Genomic DNA, 27622 nt, shown 5'->3' on the forward strand with positions numbered 1-27622 from the left:
ATGATCTTGTCCGTGGAGGTCTCATCAACAAAGAACGTCACCCACATGTTGGCTTCGATGGCCCGCTGCGCCCAAATAATGTAGTGTTTCAACTTAAAAGCAATATAGCCTCAGTAGGGACTGGCGTTCGTCATTCCCAACTTCATCCTACTGTTCTTTCCTGCCCCAACTTTTGTGCTTCTTCTTCTTCTGTCCCAAGGCTCAGACCGCTTTATATATATGTACCTGTTTTTCTTAGCTAGGATCTTGTTTTGTTCTTTTTTGTTATGTTGAATGTCGCCATATATATGCTTGTTTTTCCCAATAAATTTTATTTCTGAGTCAGCACTGGTACTGTGTTTATTCTCGTTGTTCCGTGTAGGCTGTATCAACCAAGATGAACGCGTACCTACTCACTCAAGCTTTCATTCTTATGTAGATGCAGTTTTATTCAAGCAACAGTTCTATTTTAATAATCTGCATGCTCTGAGAGAGTACAGTGTAGGTTCCCTTTGAACACAAATACATGATACTGTGTTTATCATACTATTCTAACAGAGTGTCTGTACTAATATATATCGTAACATAGTATCTTCCAGAGCTAATTGTTATTTATATACAACGTGACAGACGTATCGCAAATAAGCATTTGAGAAGTGCCGTTGATACTGCCTATCCGTGCTCTGGCAGCTCATTTTAGTGTTAATCAGGGACTGTTAACCAGGAAATGTCCGGGCTTGCCTTTCTAGCCACTCACTGCCAGAAAGGCAAGCATGGAACACATTTTCTGCCGGCTGGTATTATGTAGCACATGAGATATTTTTTACCAGCTGGCAAGTGACCTATAACCTCTCACGCAATACCTTAAAGAATGAAGTCTGCCATGACTAGACCATTCCTACCAAATATTGCAACAAGGAAAATTTCAAGGGATCATTTTTTATTGTGTAACATGCATAGAAGCATTTCAGTGATGCAGTAGTGAAATAGATGTATCAATGGTTCACTCATGTCTGCTGGTACTACGTTCTTAAACATGTCTTTCTCCGCATCAGTAGCGCTGCCACATTGCTTTGACATGAACATCAGAATGTGCTATATAAAGGTTCATGAGTGCTCCACCAATTGATATAAATGGTTTACTTGTGAATACTATGCCTGAACTTGTCTGCTATAGAAAAGTTTTGCACAAGGACTAATTCACAACTCAATTTTGACGAAACATCAATATGTTGAATTTATTCACATGTAAGGAAATCGATATGAATATTGCGATGAAGCACCAATGTGTCTGCACAAATACAAAATAACACAATTGAAATCACAGAAGTGCCAATGCTGTACTGAAACATAAATGAGACTGAATAAATACAGAACATTGCACTGAAACATAAATGTAGTAAGATACAATGTGAACTCTTTGTACTTAACATTCAAACAAATGGCATACGAAAGGAACAATACAGTATTTTCATTTTACCTCTGACTTGTTTTTTTGTTTACGTGCTTTAAGTGCGACTATTTGACCATATAAATTCCAAAAGTGCCCTAAAAAAACCCAAATAAATGCGAACATTGAACTGAAATGCAAATGAGCATACACAAATACAACAAATTGGACAGATTTCGAAATCCTATCGATGTTGATGTTCCATTCGAAGTAGTTCCGAAGCTTGTACTTTCCATAATTCTCGTGGGGGGTACAAGCGCTCTTGAAGAAGCCCGCATAGACACTGGTGCCAGATCTCCCTCTAAATATTATTATAGAACTCTCTGGTAGAGTACAACTTAATAAATATGCAGAGGCCTCATCTAGGTGACCAAAGCACAGCAGCTGACCACCTTTACCACTAAAAAAGCAGTCGTTCTCATGCACTTTGCATTTTCCGAAACCGGGTATTCCGGACATCCAACCCATAACATCAGTCTAAATTTCACCGCCATTGGTTAAGGCTTGTGGCCTTTGAGGAGTAAATGCTACAGACATCTAAAGCTGTACCTGACTATATTGTTTGCACTCTGCCTAGGCTTAGTGATCAGTGTGCTGCATGTGCAACAAAAAAGGTCCCCATTGAGGTAATCATTGACAATAAACTCTAAACGGCTCATAAATAAAAAAAGTACGCGACTTCTTGGAACAATTTAAAACGAAATACCAAATACAGAGAGGGACATCTATAAAAACAATATTGCAACCTTCAAATGCGAACCTAAATTCGTAGTAGTTTTGAAAACAAACAAAAATGCCCGTGGTTTAAAACACATCTGAAAAGGAAGGCTCCTCACCAGCAGAAGGCTTCATCACAAATCTGATTGGACAAGGAGCTTCCATCAGCAAAATAAAAAAAACCCTCGAGGGAAGTATTCACTGACTATTAATTATGAATTGCTTATAGAAAAGTGGGTAACTTTTGACAACAATTTTAGACAACATAGCAAACAGTGTGGAAAATCGATAAAACATTGAGAAAACCCTGAGAATTGAATCTATACTCGTGATTCTTTTGAAAACAGACAAAATTTACCCATGGTTCTCAAAAGACAACAGATCAAAGCACTTTCGCAAATCTGGTAGGACAAGCAGCTCCCGCTAATCATAAAATTATTATTGCCAATGTGCGAGACAAGCAAAAACTGGATTCTTCTAGTTTACTCACATCACTGCATACAAACCCTAGACAATTCTGGAGTGTCGTTGTAGCCGATGGTCACACACCAAGTTACGCCTAATAATGACAATATTGAACTAATCAGATTTGACCGATGCATAACAGCCACTGATAATTACTTCTTGACTGTTTTCATTGTCACTATCAGCTCTGAATATGTTTTATTCCTACATCTGAAGACCAAATAAGTGTACATATTTTATCAAAACTTATAGACAGTTAAAGGGGTACTGACACCTCTTTTGAGAAGCAAGTTTACTTTGCCATACAAATCTTCTGTATACAGAGACTGCTATGAGCAAGTGTCACACTCAGCAAATGCTGATAAAGCATTTCATTTTCATGTGAAACTTGTTTTTCTCGTGTCTAATCTACAAACATTGACACAAACTTGACGTCGAGCTACAGTACTAATCCTGGTGACTTTACGTAGCAGTGTAGCTAGTTGTGATGATGTCGAGCACCAACACAAAACAAAAAAGCAAGCTTCCACCTCACCTTCTCAATCACCTGCTCGCGCCTTCCAGTCACTATCATTCAGCGTACCTGTGAAGCCAGCTAGTGGACTCTAATAGGGTATGCGCACGCGAACGCAAGATATACGCTTATCAGAGGCCAGAGAAATCGTTTGATTTCGAATTGCTACGACAGCAGCCACAGGTGCAGCATACAGCGATTGAAGAAGCAATCAGCAAACAGCAGACGATTGAAAAAGCGATGTGTGGACAAGAATACATCGCAAAAGCTTATGCATGCATAAACAACCTGGTGGCGCTGCTCGTACTATGCCATGATGCCAGGGTACAGTAGAATCAAAACTAGCATTTAAAGGCCTGCTGTAATTAATTTTCCGGGGCGCACTCATGCTTACCGGTACATTTACTACTCTCTTGGGTTGTTGGCCTGTCATTTGACACATAAAACAATAGGCAAAAAATTTCGTGTCAGTACCCCTTTAAAAATAGCATCATCAGCTTTTCACCAATCCCTTCATTGTTTATGACCCTAATCATTAACGAAAGAAGGAGAGTTGAAGGGCTAGTTTTTTTATTAGATAGTATAGGGGAGATTTTTCGTAGTAGTTTCAGTTAGGTGTGGCAATAAAAGTGGACAAAAAGGCAAGTTGCTGTCTATAGCAACCGAGCCCGCAACCTTCGAATAAGGCACCTGATGTTGTACCAATTGAGCTAAAGCAGTTACCCGTGGGGCCTTTCACTTTATCAGGTGTATCTCTGCATGTAAACCAGGGATTGCTTGTCAATGCTGCTCATATCGCGATGGCGACGGCATGGTTTACAAGCACAGATATATCCAATAAAGAGGACGGAAAAGAAGGTATTATGATTTGGTCGACCTAATTGACATTAGGTTGACATTATTTTGATAGAATCGCTATATGATGTTATCAATGATTCATAATTGTACATTTGTCCAAACTTGAAGCAATGCCAGTCTCATTAAGATGTACAATGGTTTCAATCGCAATCGTCCAGACATTTCATTTCAGCTTTATGTAGGAGCTTGTGAATCTCACAAAGCACCTGTGAGCGCTTTCTCTTCGGTAATGCCTTGAGTTTAACAGCTACAAGGCTGCCAGCTATCTCGCACTCATCGGGCTTCAGTGCTTCTTTTTTTTTCTTTGCAATCGCTTAAATGGAGGTGGAGCAGCTGCCAAGCAGGTTTTAATACTCGCATCCATGTCCTCATCACTGCGTGTTTTTCTCTTCCTGCAAAACAAATTTACACTTACCGCTAAGCGCCATCAAAATGTTTGCAAAATGTGTGGAGGGTGTAATTACCGAGATGGTGTAAAATCTGTGGGTTTCCCGGTGGGCCTGCAGAGGAAACAGAAACAAGGCCCAGATTAGAAAAGCTGTCGTGAAGTTCATATGCAAGTCTTGGCAGCTTAGTTTCACATTTTGGCACAGAGAGTGATGCTAAGGAAAGGGAATGAAACTGATTATTGCCAAGTGAGTGATTATGCCTGTAGAATATAGGTGTACTAGCAACACAATGTTAACAAAAACAGACAATTAAGTTGAATTGCGTGATGCAACCATACCATGACAGCAATACTCAAAGCATATGATTGCCAATCTGCAATAGGCAGTGCAAGCAGAGCATAGATGACACCTTTTGTTACGTCGCGAGTGAACAGCTCAGTAACCAAGCAAGAACAACGAAGGTTTATTTTGCGTGTCTCGCTTTTATGTGCTCGGCGATGGCGATGACGTCATGACATGATTGGTGACACGCTTGCATGACGTAGCACATCTCCACCTTTTACCAGTTGAACCTTTGAGGTGGTCACCGTAGCCTGTTGGACAGGCGAAGCGGCGGCGGTGCCTCAGGTTGGCTAGAGGGCGGTGACCCCGCCGGCGTGGGGTCAGCCATGCCGGCTGGCATCGGCGAGGCTTCGTTAGCGGTGGTGGTGGATGTTGTAGCGCCCCCTGACTGCGTCGTGTTCGAGTCCTTCGGAGTGCGCAGCCGCAGTTGGTTCGCATGACGACGTTGCTCGCCGTCCGGCGTAGACACAGTCGCCACCCTAGCCCCTTGGGTACTGGTGACCACTTCCGGCAACCATTTTGGCCGGCTGTGGAAATTTCTCAGCCACACCGGCTGTCCTGCACAGAACGGCATGGTGGAGGAGCGCTCTTCAAGACGCGGCTCCCCGCCTGCACTCGGGAGGCAACAGTATAGCCTGGTCCGTAGCTGATAACCCAGCAGTAGTTCGGACGGAGACTTCCCAGCCTTTACCGGTGTCCGTCGGTATCGGCATAAAAACTGACTGAGACGTTTAATGAATGTGCCACCCCCTTGGCTTTTTCGAAGGCCTTCCTAGATCGTGCGAACCGCGCGTTCCGCCAGGCCATTTGACTGTGGGTGGTAAGACGTTGTCGTCACGTGGTTGATCCCGTTCATTCTTACGAACTTCTGAAACTCGGCTGAGACGAACTGTGGCCCATTATCTGAAACAAGTGTATGTGGCAGTCCGAACCTGGCAAATATGGGCCTCAACGCTTCCACGGTGGCTTCTGATGTCGTACTCTGCCTCGATATGGCCTCCAGCCACTTTGTTTCAGCATCTACGACCACCAGGAGCATGTGTCCTTCGACGGGGCCTGCGTAGTCGATGTGCACTCGAGACCATTTCCGGCCCGTTTCTGGCCATGGTGCCGGAACCTGCGCAGGAGGCATTGCACTGGTTTGAGCACACCTCTCACATACGCGTACCATCCTTTTGATGTCGGCATCCAGCCCTGGATATCAAAAAACGGTTCGAGCAAGGTTTTTTATTGCCGCCATCCCTGGATGTGTTTCATGTAGGAGCCTCAAAAGACTTCCAGCAGCCGCTGATGGCACTACTATTCTATGTCCCCAATAAATGAGGTCCTGATTCACCGTCAGCTCATCCTTTTTCTGGAAGAACGGCCGGAATCGCTCCTCGGACTCTGTAAAGTACTGCGGCCAGCCTTGCAGGATCCACTTTCGCACCTGCTGTAACATAGCATCACGGATGGTTAGAACTGCCAACTCTTTGGCACTGATGGGTGCCGCGTTCACAGCTTCAGCGTATAATACATACTCGGGAGCGTCGTCTTTTACGTTATCGGGCTGCCCCCGAGGAATGGGGAGTCGGCTGAAGGCATCTGCATGTACGTTTTCAGGTCCTTTACGATAGGTTAGGCTGTATTGATATCCACCCAACAGCAGGGCCCAACGCTGAATGCGGGCAGCGGCCATCGGCGGAATTCCCTTGTCTTGACTGAACAGTCCGGTTAACGGTTTGTGGTTGGTTACTAGTTCGAAGTGGGTCCCATACAGATAGTCTCTGAACCTGGTCACGCCAAATACGAGGGCGAGGGCCTCCTTTCCCAATTGGGAATAATTTTTTTCGGCTTTTGTTAATGTTCATGACCTGAATCCGATAGGGTAGTCGATTCCTCCGACTCGATGCGAAAACACTGCTCCCAGGCCTACTGCTGACGCATCGCACTCTAGGCGAATGGGCCTGCTTGGGTAAAAATGCACCAAAAGTTTTGCATTCTTCACTGCTTGTTTAGCTGCCTCGAAAGCATTCTGCTGTTGTCTGCCCCAGACCCATTTTACGCCCTTTGCCAACAATGCGTATAAGGGCTCTAGTAAGGTCGATACATTGGACAAAAACTTGCCGTAGTAATTTAACAGACCTAAAAAAGCTTTCAGTTCTCTTACCGAAGTGGGCTGGGGGGCATCGAACAGTGCCGTGATGTTGTCGCTTTTGGGGCGTAGGCCGTGTCTGTCGATGCAGTGTCCGAGAAAGGTGACTTGCTCTTGCCTGAATTTGCATTTCTCCCGTCGTAGGCGCAGGCCGTGTTCCCTCAGGCGCTGTAGCACTTGCTTCAGGATCCTGCAGTCGTTTGCCTTTTCCGATACAATTATATCGTCCAGATATACCTGCACGCCGGGGATCCCGCTGAGCACGGCCTCCATGCGCCGCTGGAAGATTGCTGGCGCTGACGACACTCCGAACGGCATCCTGTTGAAACAGTAGAGACCCTTGTGCGTGTTAAAAACGACTAGCCTCTTCGAGTCCTCGTCAAGGGGCAACTGATTATAGGCGTTTCTCAAGTCCAATGTGCTGAAAGCTTCTCCGCCGTTGAGGTTCGCAAAGATATCGTCAACCCGCGGCAGCGGATATTGCTCCATTATGGTAGCTGCGTTCACCTTAAGCCGGAAATCGCCGCATAATCGCACCTGTCCATCCTTCTTGACTACGGGCACCACGGGTGTGGCCCATTCGGCCGATGTTACCGGTGGTAACACCCCTTCGTTTACCAGTCGATCTAACTCTGCGGACACCATTTGTTTGAGCGCATACGGCACCGTACGCACCTTACAAAACCAGGGTCTTGCGCCTTCTTTGATGGTCAGGTGTACCGATGGCCCTCGGAGCAAACCCAACTCAGGAGCAAAGACATCACTTTACTTTGATAGCATAGTTTCCACCATTCTGTCCACATTTTCCGCCTCCAAACACGCCACCTCGTTTCCAGTGAGTACCGGCATGCCTGCCGTATTGAAGCTGCGGATAGTGTCACGGCGGCAAAGCATCGGTCCCGGACAGTCGATGACAAAAAGTTCGGCCTGAATGGTCGCGCCACTCATGGTCGCATTGAGTTGCGATTTTCCGTTGATAGGAAGTGGTCCCTTGAAACACGACAGCTTCATTGTTGTGGCTTGCAAACGTGGCCATTTGCCTCGGTGTCGCTCGAACACAGACCGCGGAATAACACTCACAGTTGAACCCGTGTCAACCAACATCGTGAGCGGCACTTCGTTCCAACTTATCTGGCGCAAAATAGGCTTCACGTGCGCGCTGTCCGTCACTTGATGCGCAGCCAGCGTGTATAAAGCTTCGCAGTCTTCCAAACTTTGTTGTGGGTCTTGCGAAAGGGCGTTCACTTGTTGCCTCCGATTATTGTCTTCGTCCGACGCTCTACACACTCGTGCCAAGTGGCCGCGTTTCCGCCATCGATGGCACACTGTTCGGAGATGACGACAATCATCCGCTTGGTGCGAGGATGCACCACAGCGGGTGCAAGGCCGATGCTCATGGCGAGATAGCCGACTTGCTTTCTTCCGACTTCAAACGTGAGAGGCCAGGCTGGACAAAATTCGTTGTGTCGGCTTCCGGGGAGGGCAGTGGCTGCATGTGCAGCGCGTTCTCCGCGGCGGCCTCAGCAGCTATTACGAAGTCTTCTGCTTCCTTCAAAGTCAGGGAACCGCGGGTCAACAACAGACGTCTTACGTCGTCGTCTCGAACACCACATACAATGCGGTCCCGCAGCGTGCGGTGCAACATGTCGCCGAAATTGCAGTCTTCGGTCATGCGGTGAAGGGCGGCTACAAAATCCCGCACTCGCTCACCTTCTGCCTGTGTGCGCGTGAAGAATCGGTAGCTGGCTGCTGTTTCGTTGACCTGCGGCTCGTAGTGGCTCTGCAGATGCTTGATGACCGGTGTGGTCGTTCACGCTTTAGGGTGGCATCGTCCCTGAAGTACTTTGACGGCGCCATTGGACAGAGCCGCCACCAGCAGGGCTCGTTGTTTTGCCTCGTGTGTGATTTCCTGTGCTTGAAAGTATGCTTCCAAGCGTACCTTGTAGGCAAACCAGCCTCCTTCTTCTTCCGTGAATGCAGGTGCCTGTCCCGGCGCCATCGCTGCCTGTTTCAGCAGCCGCGCTTCAAAGCCTCCTCCCACCGCGTCGATTCGTACCTCGTCGCCGCTGTTACGTCGCGAGTGAACAGCTAAGTAACCAAGCAAGAACAACGAAGGTTTATTTTGCGTGTCTCGCTTTTATGTGCTCGGCGATGGCGATGACGTCATGACATGATTGGTGACACGCTTGCATGACGTAGCACCTGTTCTATGAAAAAAATTGTAGGCTGCTCATGCAGTATGACTGAAAAGATATGTCCAAGCTGCTATTCATTTGTACATTCCAAAAAAGAATTGAAAGGTGTACTGCCAGTGTATTGTCATTATTTTTCTTGTATGTTATCCATCTCTTCTGACATCACAATTTTGTACTTGCTCAAGCATGATACCTCTAGCTTGAACAAAGCCTAGCAGATTTAATATTCAAAGTTCACATAGGCATTCTTACATTGAAGGTGTGGTAGGTGGCACAGCCGAGCGGTTGCTTGTGTTCGTAACCTGCGAAAACCTGTAAGAACCGCAAAAATGATACGTCAGTGACATCTCGCATACTGCATGAAGTCAAACATGAACTAGTAAAACATGAAATTGTAATTATTAGAAAAAAGAAACAAATATTGCTAAATTGGTAGTGCATAAAAGGGACAGACACTTATCTAACTCATGTGATTAGATATTCATGAAGTGACATATTCGAGCATCATTTTCATGAATTAAGAAAAGTAGATGTATCACTTGCATTTATATGTTACAAAAAACATGGTACGTCACACAGCCTAGTCACGCTACACTGTGGATTTGAACATTCGCTTAGCTGCATGTAGGCTGATGCTCTTACGTGCACCACAATTACTGTCCAAGATTACAGTGTGTTGTTGTTATTTCTTCCCACTCTATTCTAAGCTGCTTACAAGGTAAAAGGAGTTAACACGCTTAATAATCGCTGTGTTTGCGCCTACTAGTGGAGGACGTCAGTTATAGTGTATGCGGCAAAGGTGTATAGATATGCAGGCAACTGCACAGCACAAACCCGAATTTCATTATTGCATTCACTTTCTACTGCTTCCAGCATGCATTTTGCATACAGCTCCCCGTTACCACTGAATGAGAGATTCTGATAAACGCGGCACATTGTTTTCCATGTTACCATTTCACGATTAGACACTGACTGTAGGCTTTCACTTGCACTAAAGAGAACAGGTACCAAAACAATTCCTTGGCGGTCTCCATAAAGGAGTTCTAGCGCATTTATTTGACGTAAAATAACATGCTTATAAACTACTCAATGCTCCTCTCAGCATGCGGACCAAATATAGCACTGAAAACAGCAAGGATCTACAATTATGAGCAAAATACAGCCACGATTTGCTTGCTGTGCCGTTAGCAAACTATGTTAGAGGTACAACTGTCACAGGCAGATTTTATGATAGCAAAAAAAGTCATTGAAACTGAATGCTTGTTTTGATCAATTATATATAAAAACAGATAAAACTTTTGAAAAGTGGCTTACCCTCCAGGACATTCTTCTTCAAGGCATATCTCTCTAATAAAAAAGAAGTAAAAGAATCAGTATGTACCACTAGTGAAAAAGCATCTGTGCGTGTTGCTTGTTATTTTTTGGCATTCAGTGTGGGAGTATGCAGATACTGTTTTTACAAATAAATATTCCAGATTTCTTCACGTCATTATTTGAAATTTATGAAATGTCACAGTGACGTCCTTATATCGCAGCCTACTCAAGAAGACAGCCGGCCCTACGTAGTTGTTCACATCCATCTGTTGAACAAATACCGTTCCTTAAAACTTCAGACAAGTTCAATAAAAGCGATCCTGCGTTTAGGTAAGCAGCACAAAAACTTTACTTGTGAGCTGTGCCAACAGCACACAGGTTAGAAGACAGAGAAACCAGTTCTATTTCAATGTCCTTGGATTAGTAGAGAACTGCTTTTGAACACCGAAAAATATAAAAAGCAACTCACTGAGAAGCATAACTGCAGGATTCTTCACCCTCATTGGCACTGGCATAGCTGCATGTTCAGAGCCAAAAGTTAGCATATTTATAGCAACATAAGCCTGGAGACAAAACTTGGCCCACCAAGGAAACAACTTGAGGCACTTACATTCCGTTTAAAATGCCTTGTGCAGTTTGTGGAGCGTCTTGACTGCTGCAAAGTAGAGAATGAAGTGTTGCCATGTTGCTTGGCCTGTTGCTGCTAGAGTAGCATGTAAGCTTACACCCACGCACACAACCCACAATGTCTTTTGCAGACACATAAATGTAAAGACTGTTTTATTATGCAAGAATAGGATATGTATTCATGATAGCAAGAAACGGTGGATGAAGTTTATATTTACAATTCTTCAGATGTCTGTGGCATGTTGGTTACAGGCCTGAAAATGAGCATTTGCTGCATCAGAATTGGCATGCATGATGAATTATACCAATTTTTGTTTGTTATAATTTCTTTTCATTTCTTAAATACGATCATAACACGAGTAATATAAACAATGTAGTTGGTACATGGGCGACACAGGCCAGTTCTTCAAAGATGACATTTGCAATGCTGTCCTGACATATTTTGGAGTGAAGTAAGCTGTCCATTTATTGGCAGTAAAGCAGATTTGATTCATTTGCATTCCTGTACAGCTCCACAAAGGGACTGAAAAGCACTTGGGATCATGTCCTGAACAGCCAGTTGTTACTTCAAAGCTAGCGATCACTATAGCATCGTAGAGGTGGGGGATACACCCTCCATCATGTACCTAATATGTGTGCTCACAACACTCACTCACAATTATGAAATGAGATGTGCTGTGTCTCGCGACAGCTGGCGTGCCCTCGCCGTCATTGTAGGCCTCACCACATGACCCTACAGTATTAACCGGTCTGTAACATGAATTCATTGCAAAACATAGAGTCGATAAATCAACGTACAACGCTTAATTTACGTAGAAGCGCTTTTCATGGCCTCCGGTGTTTGAAACAGCATTCGCACGAATGGCGGAAATAAAACGCTCGTCTATGAGTCGTAAATAGTTTTTTAGCAGCACTTCTCGCATAATTTCTCGTTCGTCTCTTCATCCTAATGCTGCCACATTCAATTCATTATCAACTAGCCGACATTTCCTTATTCTGTAAATAGGTTTCTTTGAGCGACAGCTCGGGAACGTGCACGTCGACCCGGAGGGTCAGTCAGTATTCAGGAGTCTCGCAGCGAAATCAAGATAGTCGGCAGGCATGAAACAGGTATCCTGCGTGCGCTGCAATATGAAACGTCTTGTCATTGACCACTTACTTTTCCTCATAGTCAGGTGTCTGCCCCAGCATGCTGTCAATAATTGCGAACAGGGGCCACTTAATTTTGCCATTATTGCCTGGTGCACCACTCCGAGTGTTCGCCTCGACTCCCGACACGAGCTTCATCCACCTGTCTCTAATATTCTTAAACTTCAGCATGGCCTGTGTTCCGGCACAAGTGAGTGTATACAACATACAATTCATTCGCGCTCAACATGCAATGAGCCACGCAATCGCCACCTACCAGTCAATCAGAACATAGATCCTATAGGATCCCATCTGTTCATTTTTGCTTCCTTATCTTTATAATCAGGCATCGTTTTGTCATATAAGAAGGGGTAGCGTCTAATCTCCTCTAAAAAGTGTTCGATGTCCATGGTGCATGCTTCAGAAAACGACGGCGTGAGAAAAATGACAGCAAGAAAAAAAAGAAAAGAAGCTCCGTGCGTTGCTATGGCGACTACCACGCACGTCGCTAGTTGGTGCTTTGCTTGGGCGGCAGCGGCAGAAATAGCGCAAGGAGCGATTGGGTCGGTGGCAGAAATTCCTCCACGCTCGGCGGGCGAAAGAGAGAAAAGCAGCGTCTCGCGAGCGGCGCGCGGCGCGCGGCGCGCGGCAGAGCGCGGCACCACTAGTGTGTTCGTGGCTTAAGTCGAGCAGCGTTTTTGAACATGGGGGTTAGATACCCTTCCCGTCCAGGTGGGCCCAGCTGTGGCACTTTGAGATACCTCCCACGTGATCATGAGTGACGGGGCGCCACTCGTGGCTCAACTCGAAATCTTGTGAGACGTGGGCCTTACGGAACTGTGGCTCACGCTGTCTGCTTCATCTCGCTGACAGCCCAAGACGCCTTGGCAAACACTATGGCCTTGGCGCCCCACTCTTCTTCACTGTGGAGGCTACAGCGCCCCTAAGTCAATAGAAAGGGTGATTAGCCTCTCCACAAGTATTCATGCGCGCCATGTCATCTGCTCACCATCTTCACTACATATGCTCGCCGAATAGTCTATACACAGTCATTGCAGATAAGGATGGCTTATTAACTTAAAAATACAGTAAGACTGCGAAGCAAACAGTCACGCCAGGCAATTGAAGCATGGATTTTTTGCTCTGCATGCTGAGGATAGGTAGGCGCTCATGCCGGCCGATATTACCACCTTATGCACGCTTTTCTCCGACGCTTTTTGTCTCGTATAACTGCTCCTCCGTCACGTGTTCCTTCACGTCCCCCGCTGCAATCCTTCTTTTCTATATTTTTTGTTTTCATCGAAGGAGGATCCGACGGGCATGAAACGCTGTGCCATGTTGTATGTCCGATGTATGAAGATGTAAAGTTCTTTGTCTGGCGATGCAGCCCAAGCCCTGCCTCGGTGCATTAGTCTTAGCACGTCCGGCTAAGCAAGCAGCGTATCTCGCTAACAACAACAGCATGTACCTGATTTTTTATCCTCAGAGTAAGGTAAAACAAATTGATGGCTGATTTCACCATTTATTTTTTGCTGTCAGCGCAATGGTCGTGTAGCAAGAGCAAGATCAGGTGGAAGCCGGTGGTCACTTCTGCATGAATGCTGCCATGTTTATTTGCAAACGCAGTTACCAAGGGGTAAGAGACAAAAATAATTTTATGCGTACGAACTAAATGCAAACAATAAACGTATCACATAATGACACATGTGGCGTAACATACACCAAACGCCAATTTCACTCAACCAGGTCAATTTTAGGGCACCTAATATATCTGGGACTATGTTTTTGCCCAGCTGTGTAGCTTTCTTAGACCCCGTAGCTTTGGTAGTGCTGAACCAAAAGGTTTTGGCCTTAGGTCAGCCCGAACACAAGACCCCTAGATTGGCTTAGGTTCTGCACGTTCGCCTTGGCACGTCGCAAGCTTGTTCTAAACCGCACAGTTAGATTCATCTATTCAGATTACTCATATCATACCAGTGTCACTGCCTTTAATAGTAATGCAGGTTTACCTAACCTTGACCTATGCTGTAAGATTTCTAGAGTGTCCTTGTATCATGAAATGTGTCATGTGATTCATTACAACTGCCCCCTTCAACCAGCCCATCGCACTTCAGCCACACAAGGCCATCTGCCAACGTCTTGCTTGCACCACAGCCAACCATCTTTCTTTTTTCGCTCAGGCAGCCAGGCACTAGAACAATCTTCCCTCAAGTGTCACCGAACATTCCAAAACAGATAAATTTAGGAGTGCAATAGATTCATTTTTGATTAACTCTACATTGTTTGCACACACCCTCATGTAAAGCCCTCTGTAGAGGGTCTTCGAGGTATAATAAATAAAAATATAAATATATAAACAGCTGGGTTTGTTGGTTTCACTTTATGGGTGGCAACAAAATTGATTACAATTTTTCATTAATAAATTACAGCAGTTCGATCCCACACGCTTTAAAATATACAAGTACTAGTCTTTTTTATTTACACTGCAATTCCGAAACATCTCATAACAAAGAAAATATATTCAGGCCACTTGGGCTGTTTTCTAACTTATATTCTGTTGTTTGGGAGCAGAGCTTGGCTAGATGAACACACTCGGTCACTCTCACTCAAAAGGCATGACATAGTACGGGTGCATGTTGAGAATGTGAGTAAACACCAGTATGAGTGTGCGTAATGACAATTGAAAGTAGGCATAACCACGAATCACGTGAAATTAAGTTTATTTTGATTTGTATTATGAAAAGGACTGTGAAAAAAACCTGTCTTCGGAACCATAGGCATGTGCACAAGTGGCAGGTGGACACGAAGGTTGGTGCAATGTGAGCCCCGTACATGGACGTGATAGAGTGGATGGGTGCTGCAATTAACCTTTTCCGCCGGAAAGGGAACCCTGCGCACACTTACGTTCAGAACAAGTTGACTAGTTCACAAACCCATAACAAAAAATATAAGAAAAAGTCAGAGCAGCTTCTGAACCATGGCAAACAAAACAGATAAATTGACACTTCACAACTACCATACTGAAAGAGTGTAGACATTGTGAAGAATTGAACGATAAGTGTCAAGCTGCGTTACTCAATACTCAAACTAACTGCAAAACAGAAAACTTGAGCAGAATACAGTTTCTATAAACACCATAACATTATTGTTATCTTCAAAATAACATATTGAACGAAACAGACTGATTATAAAAAAATTTATATTACTTTCATGCAAACACCTACACTCGGACAACATAACATACACATAACAGTTTTGATTTCAAACTGTAACAACCTTCGCAATAGGAAAGAAGTGCCAAGTAGTGGACATTTGAATTTATATCACCACAACTACCTTCCATTCTGATATGAACAATTGAACTAGTCAATATTATTCAGATCGTAGTGATTTGGAAGCGAGAGGATAGGGTAGTTTAGTCGTGTGATGGGTGGGGCAACTTACATTCATGAGCACGAGTGAGCACCAATGAGCGTAAGCCAGACCTTAGTGAGTACTGATGAGTGTGAGGTATTAGTACTGTTCAATGGTAGAAGTCATGAATATGGATGTGAACCAGTACTCATGAGTGTAAGAAGGCGTGAGTAAGCATGTGAGTGAGTTGCATTGAGTGTGCGTTTAAGAAAGTATGAATGTGTGTGAGTACCCGTGGCCATAAGTAAAAGTCTGTATGAAAGTTAGCGAGTTAGAAGCCAAAGAATCCCAGTGTGACTGAGTATTCTCTTGTATTGCTGACCTATGCTTGGGAGTCTGAATGTTTTAGTTGCACATTCAGCTGAAGCCATTGTATAGCTGAAATATTCATTTTCAAAGTGTTTCCGTACCTAGTAGCACATAGCATATGCATAGTGAATGGCCGAGCTTCTTAAGCAAGACACACAGGGCATGTGGGCGCTTCTGACAATACTAAGTAGAATTCATTGACGCACATTATATATACTTTTCGAAGCATGTCACCAACCCAGCATGATTTTTGGTCACAATAGAAGTACAGAATAAGTCTCAGTACTGAAAAAAAATAATAATGCATAAGGGGTACAGTGCTCATATGTAACACATTCAGAGAAAATAACTCTCTAACAAACAATCAATGGAAGATTTACTAATACGTGATACATCACAGTAGTCGAACTGCTTGCTCTCAATTGTTAGTGTTCTGAGCTCATCCCAGTATGTTGGCTTGATCAAACCGAAATACACACCCACAGTTTCCATAGTGAATCACAAGAAAACTATCAAAATGCATTCGATTCATCCAATCAAGATACTCTGTAAGGTTCTGATTTATGAACCATCTCATTAGTCCAAGGTAAGACCGGTTACAAGCCAACAGAATTCGATACGTGACACTAGATTTATACAATATAAATTTTCTCATGAGCTTATTCTACGTGGTAACTGTCTTTTTCAGTGGATAACTTTTCGGCAAAGATTGCCTCGTTCGCTGAGCCCTGTAATTTTTCTCAGATTGTGTGACACTTGTTGTATGTAAGACATCATGCCAACGCTACAATTTTCGAGCGGTAAAACATGAATTGTCGTATGATGCATATAATTGGCCAAGTGCATGATTGTGTACCAATTGTTGGAAGTTTCTGACACTTGGTGTATGTAAAGGATCATGCATGGTAACGCTGTGCTTTTCAAGCGCTGGATTGTCAATATTGTTGGGTTACGCATAGCATCTACCGAATATTTTGAACGAAAATTATTCATTTAATTATTGAGGGAAAGCTTTAACGCTTAATTTGGTGTAACTTTAGGCATGGCTAGCTTTTCAAGTTATACTGCCTAGTCAAGCATTCTGTGTTGAGTCTGAGTAAAGCATCACACCTTTTTCTTCGAGTAGACATCTTCCGAAATTAACTCAGCTTAGATAGTATTAACACGTGTGCATATGAAAAAGAACGACGATAGGAATGTTTTGTAGATTCCAGCTAGTGGGACATGTGATTTTCGGTACAACGAAGCAGGCGTCTTGCTGCGCAACTGATTCTGAACGCGCTCTTTTCGTTGCCGTAAGCTGCTGTCAACTTTTGTTCACGTTACACTGCGTCACTGGTGGAGGAGCTGGGCCGTGACGCTGCCCGATGCTTCTCACCACTAATGGGAGCCGTTCATTCAGCCCGGACGTGCCTATAGCAACCCCTGTCCATCAATTCAGTCGTCGGCGACGAGGTGTTCCTCCAGAGTTCAACCCCTCGCTGAATCCCTCTACGAGACATTTAGGAATGGCTAACACGAGCCCCCAGCCGGTACTTCTCGGAACCAGTCCTCCCGCTCTATCCCAGGTAACGTTTTTTCAATCGCTGGAGCCTGAACGCTTTGGTGGTGGCACGCACAAAGACGTAGAAGACTGGTTAGATACCTTTGATCGTGTTGCGAAGATAAACCAGTGGTCTGCTCAGAAAAAGCTCGGCCGCGCCTACATCTAAATTGACGACAGCACTTGTACTTGGTGCGAGAACAGAGAGGGCAGCTTGTCCACATGGACCGACTTTCACCAGCAGATGGTTGAAACCTTTGCCAATGTCGACAGACATGACCTTAGCCACCAACTACTAGAGCTAAGAGCCCAAAAATCCAATGAAACGTTCGCCATATTCGCCGAAGACATGACACGTTTATTTCGGAGGGCTGGCCCGCAGATGAAAAAAGATAGGAAGTTGCGCTACCTCACGCGCGGCGTTAAAAAGCAGCTGTTCACCAGACTTCTGCGGAACCCGCCAAGCACTGTAGAGAACTTCATCGAAGAAGCGTCGGCTATCGAGCGGTCCCTTCAACAACGCTGCCGACAATATGACCGCTTCTGCAGCAGCCCCCAAATTGAGGCTGCCGCTGTGACGTTTGACAATCCTACCTCTTTGCGTGACAAGATTAGAGAGATTGTTCGTGAGGAACTGCTGAGGTTGCGGACTCCGGTGGTGGATAAACCCACGGCATCTGTCGCTCAAGTCGTCCGCGACGAAATCCACCAAGCATTCTCGACAACTGATCCTGCCCCCGAGCAACGTCCCATGACGTACGCCGTCGCCCTTTGAAGCTCCTCAACCGCCATCTGCAACCGTTCCTTGGTCACTACCACAGGGGGAGACATCCTGACGCCCACCCATCCAGCCCCCATGCGACCAGTCGTCTTTTGACCTGCCATGGCCTTTGTCACGTGAGGAGTCGTCACGGCATCCACAGCTTTGCCGAACAGACACCTGGCGCACTGTTGACAGGCATCCACTCTGTTTCAACTGCGGGTGTGTGGGCCACATAGTCCGCTATTGCTGGCCCCACACCGATACGTTTCGCCCTCTCAAGCCACGGTTTGACAGTCGACATGCCAACGACTTCGTATCCCGCCATGGCGCTGTCGGTTCTCAAGGACCTCTGGTGACTCGACCCCCATTCGACGGCCACCGTAACAATGATGACGAGACAACTGATTACCAGCCGGGCTTCCGACGTCAACATAGCTCCCCTTCTCCTGCCCAGTCACCTTCGTGTCAGCGCCGCACTTTTGCCGACACCAGAGGAGCGAGGTCACCCAGCCCACACGGGGAAACTGAAGGTGGTGACCTCAGAAGGTAAGGTTGCAGGCTGTCAAGACGAGGGAAAAAAGCCCCCCTTACTCCTACCTCAGGACTGCTATAAAGCCGACAAGACGTAATACCGACAAAACTTTGACCCGAGGCCTTACCGTTCTTGTGGACGGACAGCAAGTCAGAGCTTTAGTTGACACCGGGGCTGACTTGTCTATTACTAGTGATGACGTTGCCGTGCGCCTCAAGAAAGTAAAGACAGTGTGGAAAGGACCTCACCTAAGGAGGGCAGGCAGCTAATTACTGATGCCTGTCGGAATGTGGACAGCAAGGCTCGACATCGGTGGCTCTACTTTCATGGCGACGTTCGTCATTCTCGCTTCGTGCTGTGAAGATGATTATCAGAATGAATTTCTTGAGAGAACATGGCGCCGTCATCAACGTTCTGACAGTGTCATTACGTTTTGCAACAACAGCCCTGCTTTAGTCGATTGCTCAGAGCCGAGACATAACCCTTTACGTCTGACGGATGACGATGTCGTCGTCCCGCCACGATCGTGCACACTTGTTTCGGTGGCAGGGGATGAGCCGTTTGACGGCGACAGTATTGCCGGCCGAATAAACTCGCTGATCTTTAGCCACGGTATTTCAGTTGCTCGATGTCTTGTCGCTGTCACTGCAGTAGGCACAAACTTGCTGCTCACTAACTTCATTGCTGAGTGCCGACACCTCGCGAAGGGTACAGCCATCGCTTAATTTAACAATACCGCAGAAATCCAAGGCAGTTTATTGGCTAGAGGAAGCATCTCATGAAGAATCAGTACCTAATCTTGACGTTGGCACTAAGTTGTCAAAGGACAAGTGAACGAGACCTCTTGAGCTGCTACCTGAATTCAGGACTGCTTTTCATCGACATCACGGGTCGGTCGAGCGCCGCTAACGAAGCATCGAATAATCACCCACGATGCAGCAAGACCTATACACCAGAATCCTTACCGCGTGGCTCCAGAGGAACGGGAAGTGATACAGCAACAAGTCGCTAAAATGCTTGAAGACGATGCGATTCAGCCATCACAGAGCCCGCGGCCATCACCTGTAGTTCTAGTGGAGAAAAAGGACGTTACCTGCGTTTTTGCGTGGACTACAGGAAGCTGAATCAAGTGACTAAGAAAGATGTGTATCCGCTTCCACGTAATAATGTCTCCCTCGATACGCTTCGAAACGCTCGCTACTTTTCTTCAATGTACCTCAGAAGCGGATATTGGCAGATCGAAGTAGACCCAAGAGATCGGGAAAAAACCGCTTTTGTGACACCGGATGGTTTATATAAATTTAAAAATGGGCTGTGTTCTGCGACTCCAAGGCATTCCTTCTGAGCTTGCAATCAGCTTTACGACAAAGGGAGCATCGACAACTAGTGAATGAAATAAGAGAAGTGATTCACGAAGTTTTATCGAAAAGACATGACGTGGTTTTCCAATGGTTACCAGGACATTGGGGTATTGTCGGTAATGACCTTGCTGATAATGCTGCCCGATCCGCCCACGCAGACGCCCAGACCCATTGTCGAGAACCGACGCTTCAAGGGGCCTTCACTCGTTCGCTAACACCATGTCGGAAACTTGGCTGAGTGACCCGAGTGTCAGGAACCGCCGCCTACACAAATTGGACCCATCGATAAAGCTTCTAGTTCTATGGGACCTCTCTAGCCAGGATGCAACTTTACTGTGCCGCCTGTGGTTAGGAGTAGCTTTTACAAAGGCGTACTCCTTTCGCGGAATGGCGGATAGCTCCCGATGTGAATTGCGTGACACTGACGAGACAATAGAACATCTACTGTGTTCATGTGAACGTTTTACGAACGAACGCAACTTGCTACGCGAAACGTTAGAGACACTAGACGGTAGACCTTTCTCCGAAGAGAAGATCCTTGGTTCATGGCTGTACGCGTCGCTGGCCAGCAAAGCGACGCGAGCACTGTTAAGTTTTCTAAAGACGACCGGACTACGCAACCGCTTATAAGCGTGCAACGGACAAGGTCACATCTACACACACGTTGCCCTTCACTTCTCTCTCTCTTCTCCTTTAATCCCCTCACCCCTACCCCCAGTGCAGGGTAGCGAACCAGACGTGCGTCTGGTTGACCTCCCTGCCTTTCATTTCTTCCCTTCCTCCTCCTAAAGTTCTGCCCTTCGGTCTGTGCTCAGCGCCCGCTACATTTCAAAGGCTCATGAACACCGTACTTTCAGGGTTAAAATAGAAGACCTGTTTAGTTTACCTAGACGACGTCATAGTGTTTTCCCTAACTTTTGACGAGCATCTAAAAAGGCTAGAAGTTGTTTTACGAGCCATACGCTCCGCGGGCCTCACATTGCAACCAGAGAAATGCCACTTTTGTTTTAAAGAACTGGTGTTTCTTGGTTGTGTCATCAGCTGTACCGGCATTTAACCTGATCCGGAAAAACTTGCGGCCGTGGCACAGTTCTCAGTACCGTCCGATAAAAAAGCTGTTAGGTGCTTTCTGGGCCTATGCTCCTTCTATCACCGGTTTATCGCCGACTTCGCCCGGATTGCGTTCCCGTTAACTCGCCTCACTAGAGACGACGCCAGCTTTGAGTGGAACGAAGAACAGCAAGCAGCGTTTAATGACCTCCACCAACGTCTTCAAACACCTCCAGTGCTTGCCCACTTCGACGAGCAAGCGCCAAGAATGCTTAACACTGACGCAAGCAATGTAGGCCTTCGAGCTGAGCTTGTGCAGTGGCAAGAAGACATGGAACGAGTGGTCACCTACGCAAGCAGGACGCTAACACGCACTGAGGCCAATTCTTCAACAACTGAAAAAAATGACTCACCATGGTCTGGGCAGTTATGAAATTTCGCACGTATTTGTATGGCCGCCCCTCCAAAGTTATTAGTGACCATCATTCACTCTGTTGGTTGACTAGTCTAAGAGATACAACCAGCCGATTAGCACGGTGGAGTCTGAAGTCCCAAGATTTCAATATGATGGTCATACAAAAGTCTGGTAAGCGACATATGGATACCGACTGCCTGTCTTGATCAGCAGTACAGTCAGCCTCTCTTTCTGACGACGACGATATGGCCTTCCTTAATGTTATCGACGCGTCCACGATTGCCCAACAACAACGAGGCGACTCTGCATTGCTTGATTTGATTAATTACGTGAACGGGCGTTCTTCGAGGGCACCCATAGTCTTTGCAAGGGCATTATCGTCATTTTGCTAACACAATGGCGTCCTCTACAAAAAAACTTTTCATTCATTGAAGCTCCCTATTTGCTCGTTATTCCTGCACCCCTTTATACTGAAGTGCTTCAAGCATGTCACAACAAGCCGACGCCTCACCATTTAGGCTACACTCGCATATTGGCAAGAGTACAGCAGGGATACTAACTGCCACGACTCACAACAGCCGTCAAGCACCACATTCACACTTGCCTCGATTGCCAGCGACGCAAGTCACCTCCACAGCAACCCGCCGGTCAGCTGCAACCAGTTCAGAATCCACGTACACCGTTCTACCAGATAAGAATGGATATTTTGGGACCCCTTCTAACTTTTGCTGCAGGGAATCGCTGGGTTATAGTCGCAACAGACTACCTAACCAGGTATGCCGAAACAAAGGCTATCCAAAAGAGCACCACAGCAGAAGTGGCAAGATTTTGCATAGAAAATTTTGCGTTATGCCGCGGTGCTTCGACTATCATGATAACAGACCGCGGAACAGCATTTACGGCAGCTCTTTTAGACCACGTCCTTATGCTAAGTGGAACGACTCACCGTAAGACAACTGCGTACCACCCGCAAACGAATGGACTAACAGATCGCCTCAACAAGGCGATTGAAGACATGCTGTCGATGTACGTGGATGTTCAACATAAGAATTGGGACAAAATTTTACCCTATATCACGTTCGCATACGATGCGGATAAACAAGAGACGGCTCGCATGACTCCATTCAGCTTAGTTCACGGACAGGAGGTACGGACGACGCTGGATGCGATGTTGCCATATGAATGGGACGTCACCGACACAGGCGCTGACGTGTTCACTGAACGCGCGGAAGAAGCTAAGCAGCTCGCCCGCTTACGGAGCCGCCAGCGACAAGACTTCGACGCAGGCCGCTGAAATGCTCGCCATAGAACAGTAACATACAAAATCAGTGACAGAGTGCGGGTTTGGACACCCGTACGAAAACGTGGACTGTCCGATAAGCTGCTAAGACAATATTTCGGGCCATACCAAGTATCGCGCCAGCTAAGTGACGTCACCTACGAGGTCGTCACCGACAGTACCCACTGCCCGAGGCGTCACCAGCACCAGCCTGAACTTGTGCATGTAGTGCGTATGGAGCCTTATATGAGTGACTGACGGCACGTTAAAAAATACGTTAGGTCTGAATCAGCATCGAGGCGATGCTCCTATAAGAAGGGGCAAGTAACACATGTGTATATGAAAAAGAACGACGATGGGAATGTTTTGTAGATTCCAGCTAGTGGGACTGGTGGTTTTCGGGACGACAATGAAGCAGGCGTCTTGCTGTAACGCTGATCATAAACATGCTCTTTTCGCTGCCGTAAGCTGCTGTCATCTTTTGTTCGCGTTGCACTGTGACAGTATGTTGAGTTTACAACTTCTTGTCTGCATAAATATTGGTCATAGTTAAATTGTGACTTTATATCCACAGGTCATTTTACAAACTTAATTGTGTTTCCAGTACTGTTCAGTGCCTTGTCGAATGAACCCTGAACTTTCCTAGGTGGAACATGTCAACATACAGCAACACAAGCAGATGGATCCTCATTACAGTCGCTTTTGATGACGACTTGTAAGACCATATAGTGACGAAAAAATCTCAGTGGGCAACTAAGGCGAAAATGCTTGTGTTAAAAAAGCAATTAAGAGACATTTTTGAATTTCTGTGGGAAATGTGGTTGAATGGTCTTTTGCAATGTCACACCAACATCTCTGTCAGAGAGTCAGTTTTGATTGGGCCTGATGCGGGTTGAATTAGTGTAGAAATTTGGATTGAAAACTGTGATGAAGATGTCAGCACCGAAACGAACCAGATTGCGACACCATTGGTGCAACTGTAAGCACAGGTGACTTCACTGAGCAATACCAGACTGATTTAAAACAACAAATTGTTGTGGAGTACGTACAAGGCAAAACTGGTGGAGTTCTCAGAATATTAAAGTGTGCATTGTCCTCAGTTCACTTATGAAATGGCATTCTCATAAATAAGTACTTGTTAACAGTCTATGCAACTACATTTTTATTGTGCCTTTAGCACTTTGTAGAGATGTTTGCAGCCTCTGCGTAACAATGTGACTGTTGGGCAATTCGCTTTCTTGCACCTTTCCCTGGGATTCTAAAGCCTGCATCACAATAATTATGATGCCGATTATGTCTAAACTTAATAGGACTGTCCGTGATACAGAACAACAACACTGATAAGGCCACCAGGATTACATCACCATTGCAACGAAGTAACATAACTGCGATTTCGAAGAAAGAGATCTGCCCAAGGTAGTGCCACTACAGTATCAAAATTTTTGTAAAGAACGTCAGGCTCCGACATAATGAACCAGTTCTCCGATGAAGGTACCACTTTTATGGTAGAGCTAACCTAAGGCACCCTGCAATGTAGCTAGAAAAGCCACCAAAAGAAAACAATTTACCACTCACTGGTCTTCAATGCACCTGAATAAAACTATTACCAACATATTGGAAATGTAGATCGACATGCTATGCAGGTGTGGTATGGTATTCGTCTATATGTCACCTGTGGTGACACAGCAGCGTAAAAGAATGCAAACTTAAACTGCTTCACAGAAGGAACCTCGCAACATTCTTTGACATCATTTTTCTTATAGTCACTGATGAAAATAATCCCCAGATTGCCATATATCTGCAGCGCACCACAGAAGCTTGATAACTGTTCCGGCTTTCTCAAAGCAAGCAAACGACTGACACCTGTTGCTGCAGTTTCTTAGAGTGCTACGTGGAATACAAACTGGGTTACCGCGCTTGTGTGTGGATGCTGTAACACTCATGTGGGCTAAGTGGGAAGTTCCTGGAACAATACTTTGGACCCTAAACTGTACTGCAGCATTGTTGGGCACTCGTTTATTAGGTTAAGCCATATTACAAGATGCAGTATCGCAGTACCACTCTACATGGTCTAATGTTCTCCATCTATTGCGGCATAAACTTAGCTATGTTGCTATGTATGCCACAGGACTCTCAGGCATAATCTCTAACTTCCTTTCTTAATTTATTTATTTGCATGCATTCACAGTTTCACGTTTCGTCTGCAGTATCAGGGCAATTTTTTGCCTTTGTACTAACACGCACTATTCTTATCTTTTTCACTGTGACCAGGTTTCCCTAATATAAACTGTTCTACATATTTGTACTGGTCACAAGCCACACCTTTGTGTATCAGAACATTCTTGAATAGTTTTCATCATTCTAAATAGATTAATATGCAACCAGCATAGTGTATTTTGACATACATAAAAGCACCAGCAATTGCCCTGAAACGTATAGTAACTGACTAATTAAAACTTGACATGTTTAATTACTACTTTATCAAATATCAGCAAGTGATCTGGTTCATGTACCAATGAACTATCGGTGATGTTGCAAAATTGCGAGTATGAACTTTTAGACTTGTCGTTTGGCTTTGATCTAGACAGTTTTATTTTAATTTCTTACACAAATGTAGGTGTGCTCTTTTTGTTTGTGCATGCGGGAACCATACACGGTTTGACTGTTCTGATTGTTCTTTTTAAAATAAAAAGTATAGTTGTGAGCTAGATCTATGGTTTCGTGTCCTTTCTTTTATCTGTGTGTTGGTGCTGCCAATCAATAATAATTTAATCATTATCACAGTTACGTTGCGGAGCTTCAGTAAATGAGTTTTATTCCTAGTGATGGCAGCCACACTTCGCTGGGGGCCCAGAGCAAGAGTGCCAGCGTACTATTACAAGCAGTACAAGAGAAAACACGAAAGTGCATGGTAAACGACCTCTAACCACACTCTGATCGATTCTCTCACAGGTCTATTAAAAATAAGGTGGAAGGGGTAACACTTTTTGGTACATCGTTGCCCTCCCACCATGCATTTGCTTTAACAACAGGTGGAATGTATAACAGTTAACACCTTGTAATCGAAGAAGCTGATGTGTTGTGATGAAGACACATGTGAACAATGTAGCGGATAAACAGATAAATGGCTGTTGTGGTACTCTGCTTAGTTTTCCTACCTTATAATTACTTTTGATTACACGCGGTCAGGTGCTGTTTTTGTTTAAGCACTAGAAAGGTGAGAGTGAGAACATTCAGTGCAACCGTGCCAAACGTTTCGCATCATTTGCATTAGTTGCCATCGTGAAGTGCCCAACATAGGGCTCCAGGCAAATGGCTACGTGCTTATGTGTTTCCTGTCATGGTGCTCACAATTTCGCTTAGACTTTGATTAATGTTGAAGAACCCCAGGGAATTATTCCACAGTACCCCTTAGCAGTATGAGTTATAATTAGGGCTCTGTGTTTTCAGTCTTCACTTTTTTTAGTTTGCAGAAAATTTTTGCAGTTTATGTTTCTCGATGAAATTTGACGTTTGAGTTTATCATTGTCAATCTACATTTCCTCGATGTGCAGCGTAATATTGTGTAATAAGTGGTTGCAATGTCTGACTAATAATATTATTTCCAGTGAAGATATATTGCATAGTTGCTGATAATCTTGTTTTTCCTACTTCTCATTTTTCTATTTTTCAGTTTATTAATCCTGTTAATAAGGCTGCTACTCTGCACTGCTGTAAGCTAGCGAAAGTGTACTTTTGGGGGCCGGAGCTATTCAAGCTGTTCCTCAGTTTTTCTTCAAGCCTTCTTCACTATCCTAATGATAAATAGAAACCTATTATTACTATTATTATTATTATTATTATTATTATTATTATTATTATTATTCCGAAGAGCCGAACATCTATAATGAATTGATATCGAACACTGAACCACGGGAACACACAGAGTGTAATTTAATGTCTGCATGGCTTTTATACACCAACACATATACATACAAATTCCCAGAACTTGAATACAAAACACATTTATTCGTATGACGACTTTACACCATGCTGCATACAATCAAGCCAGCCGCTTCGTAACTGATTGGAAACGCAAAGAGTGTGACTGTGGATTCAGAAACAAAAAAATTATCCGCAACTGGATCATCTGTGCACCTATGATGAAAAGGCTTCTGCATACATTTTCAAGTTATAAGATGTAATGCTGCTGGAGGTGGAAAAGGTGTGCTGAGCCCATGAAGCATCTCAAATTCAAGTGAAAGCATTTGCAGAGTGTACTTCAAAGAATAGCAAGTCAGTGCATGCAGAAAAAAAATTCGTCACACTGATGCCAATAGTTCAAAGTTTGCACAATAAATGCCATGAAAACCTGCTGCACCAAAATGCAAGTATTGTGGTGGTATCCATGAGCGCCAACCAGAAGCATGCCCAGCTTGAAAAGAAACATGCACCAAGTGCAAAAAAAAAGAATCACTTTGCAGCAGTTTGTGAAGGCAGAATAATAGTTGCGGGCCTGGCAGTGGACAACGAGCATGAAGTCACCTAGGCAATTGGAAGCACCCAACGAAGAATCATCCCCACTATGAATAATTAAATGAAATATCCATAAACTTTCAACTGGACAGCCGAGCAGCACTTTACGTCATCTTATCTATACATGCGTAGCAAGTAGAACCACACAGGACACTGTGGACATGGAACTAAAGCAAAGTGCACTTCTGAGGCAAACCTTCGCTAGAAATCACCACAGTAAATGGTCAGAGGTATTCTCCATTTTGTAGTGTCTAAGAGGATCTCACTGTTCTCATTGGAAAAAAAACAGCACGAAAATGGATCTGATAACCAAAGACTATAACCTCAAG

At 44.9% G+C, this 27622-nt stretch overlaps 1 protein-coding gene across 1 annotated transcript in view; it reads left to right on the top strand.

The window, feature by feature from the left end:
* The first annotated feature begins 12302 nt into the window (after positions 1–12302).
* LOC142817601 (uncharacterized) overlaps positions 12303–27622 on the top strand; it is a 92148-nt gene continuing 76828 nt past the window's right edge. The window contains exon 1 of the mRNA XM_075894660.1: positions 12303–12323. Within this exon, the coding sequence (XP_075750775.1) occupies positions 12303–12323 (21 nt within the window). The remainder of the gene's footprint in view (positions 12324–27622) is intronic.

This window comes from Rhipicephalus microplus, chromosome 5 (genome assembly GCF_043290135.1).
Source record: "Rhipicephalus microplus isolate Deutch F79 chromosome 5, USDA_Rmic, whole genome shotgun sequence".
Taxonomy (NCBI): Eukaryota; Metazoa; Arthropoda; class Arachnida; order Ixodida; family Ixodidae; genus Rhipicephalus; species Rhipicephalus microplus.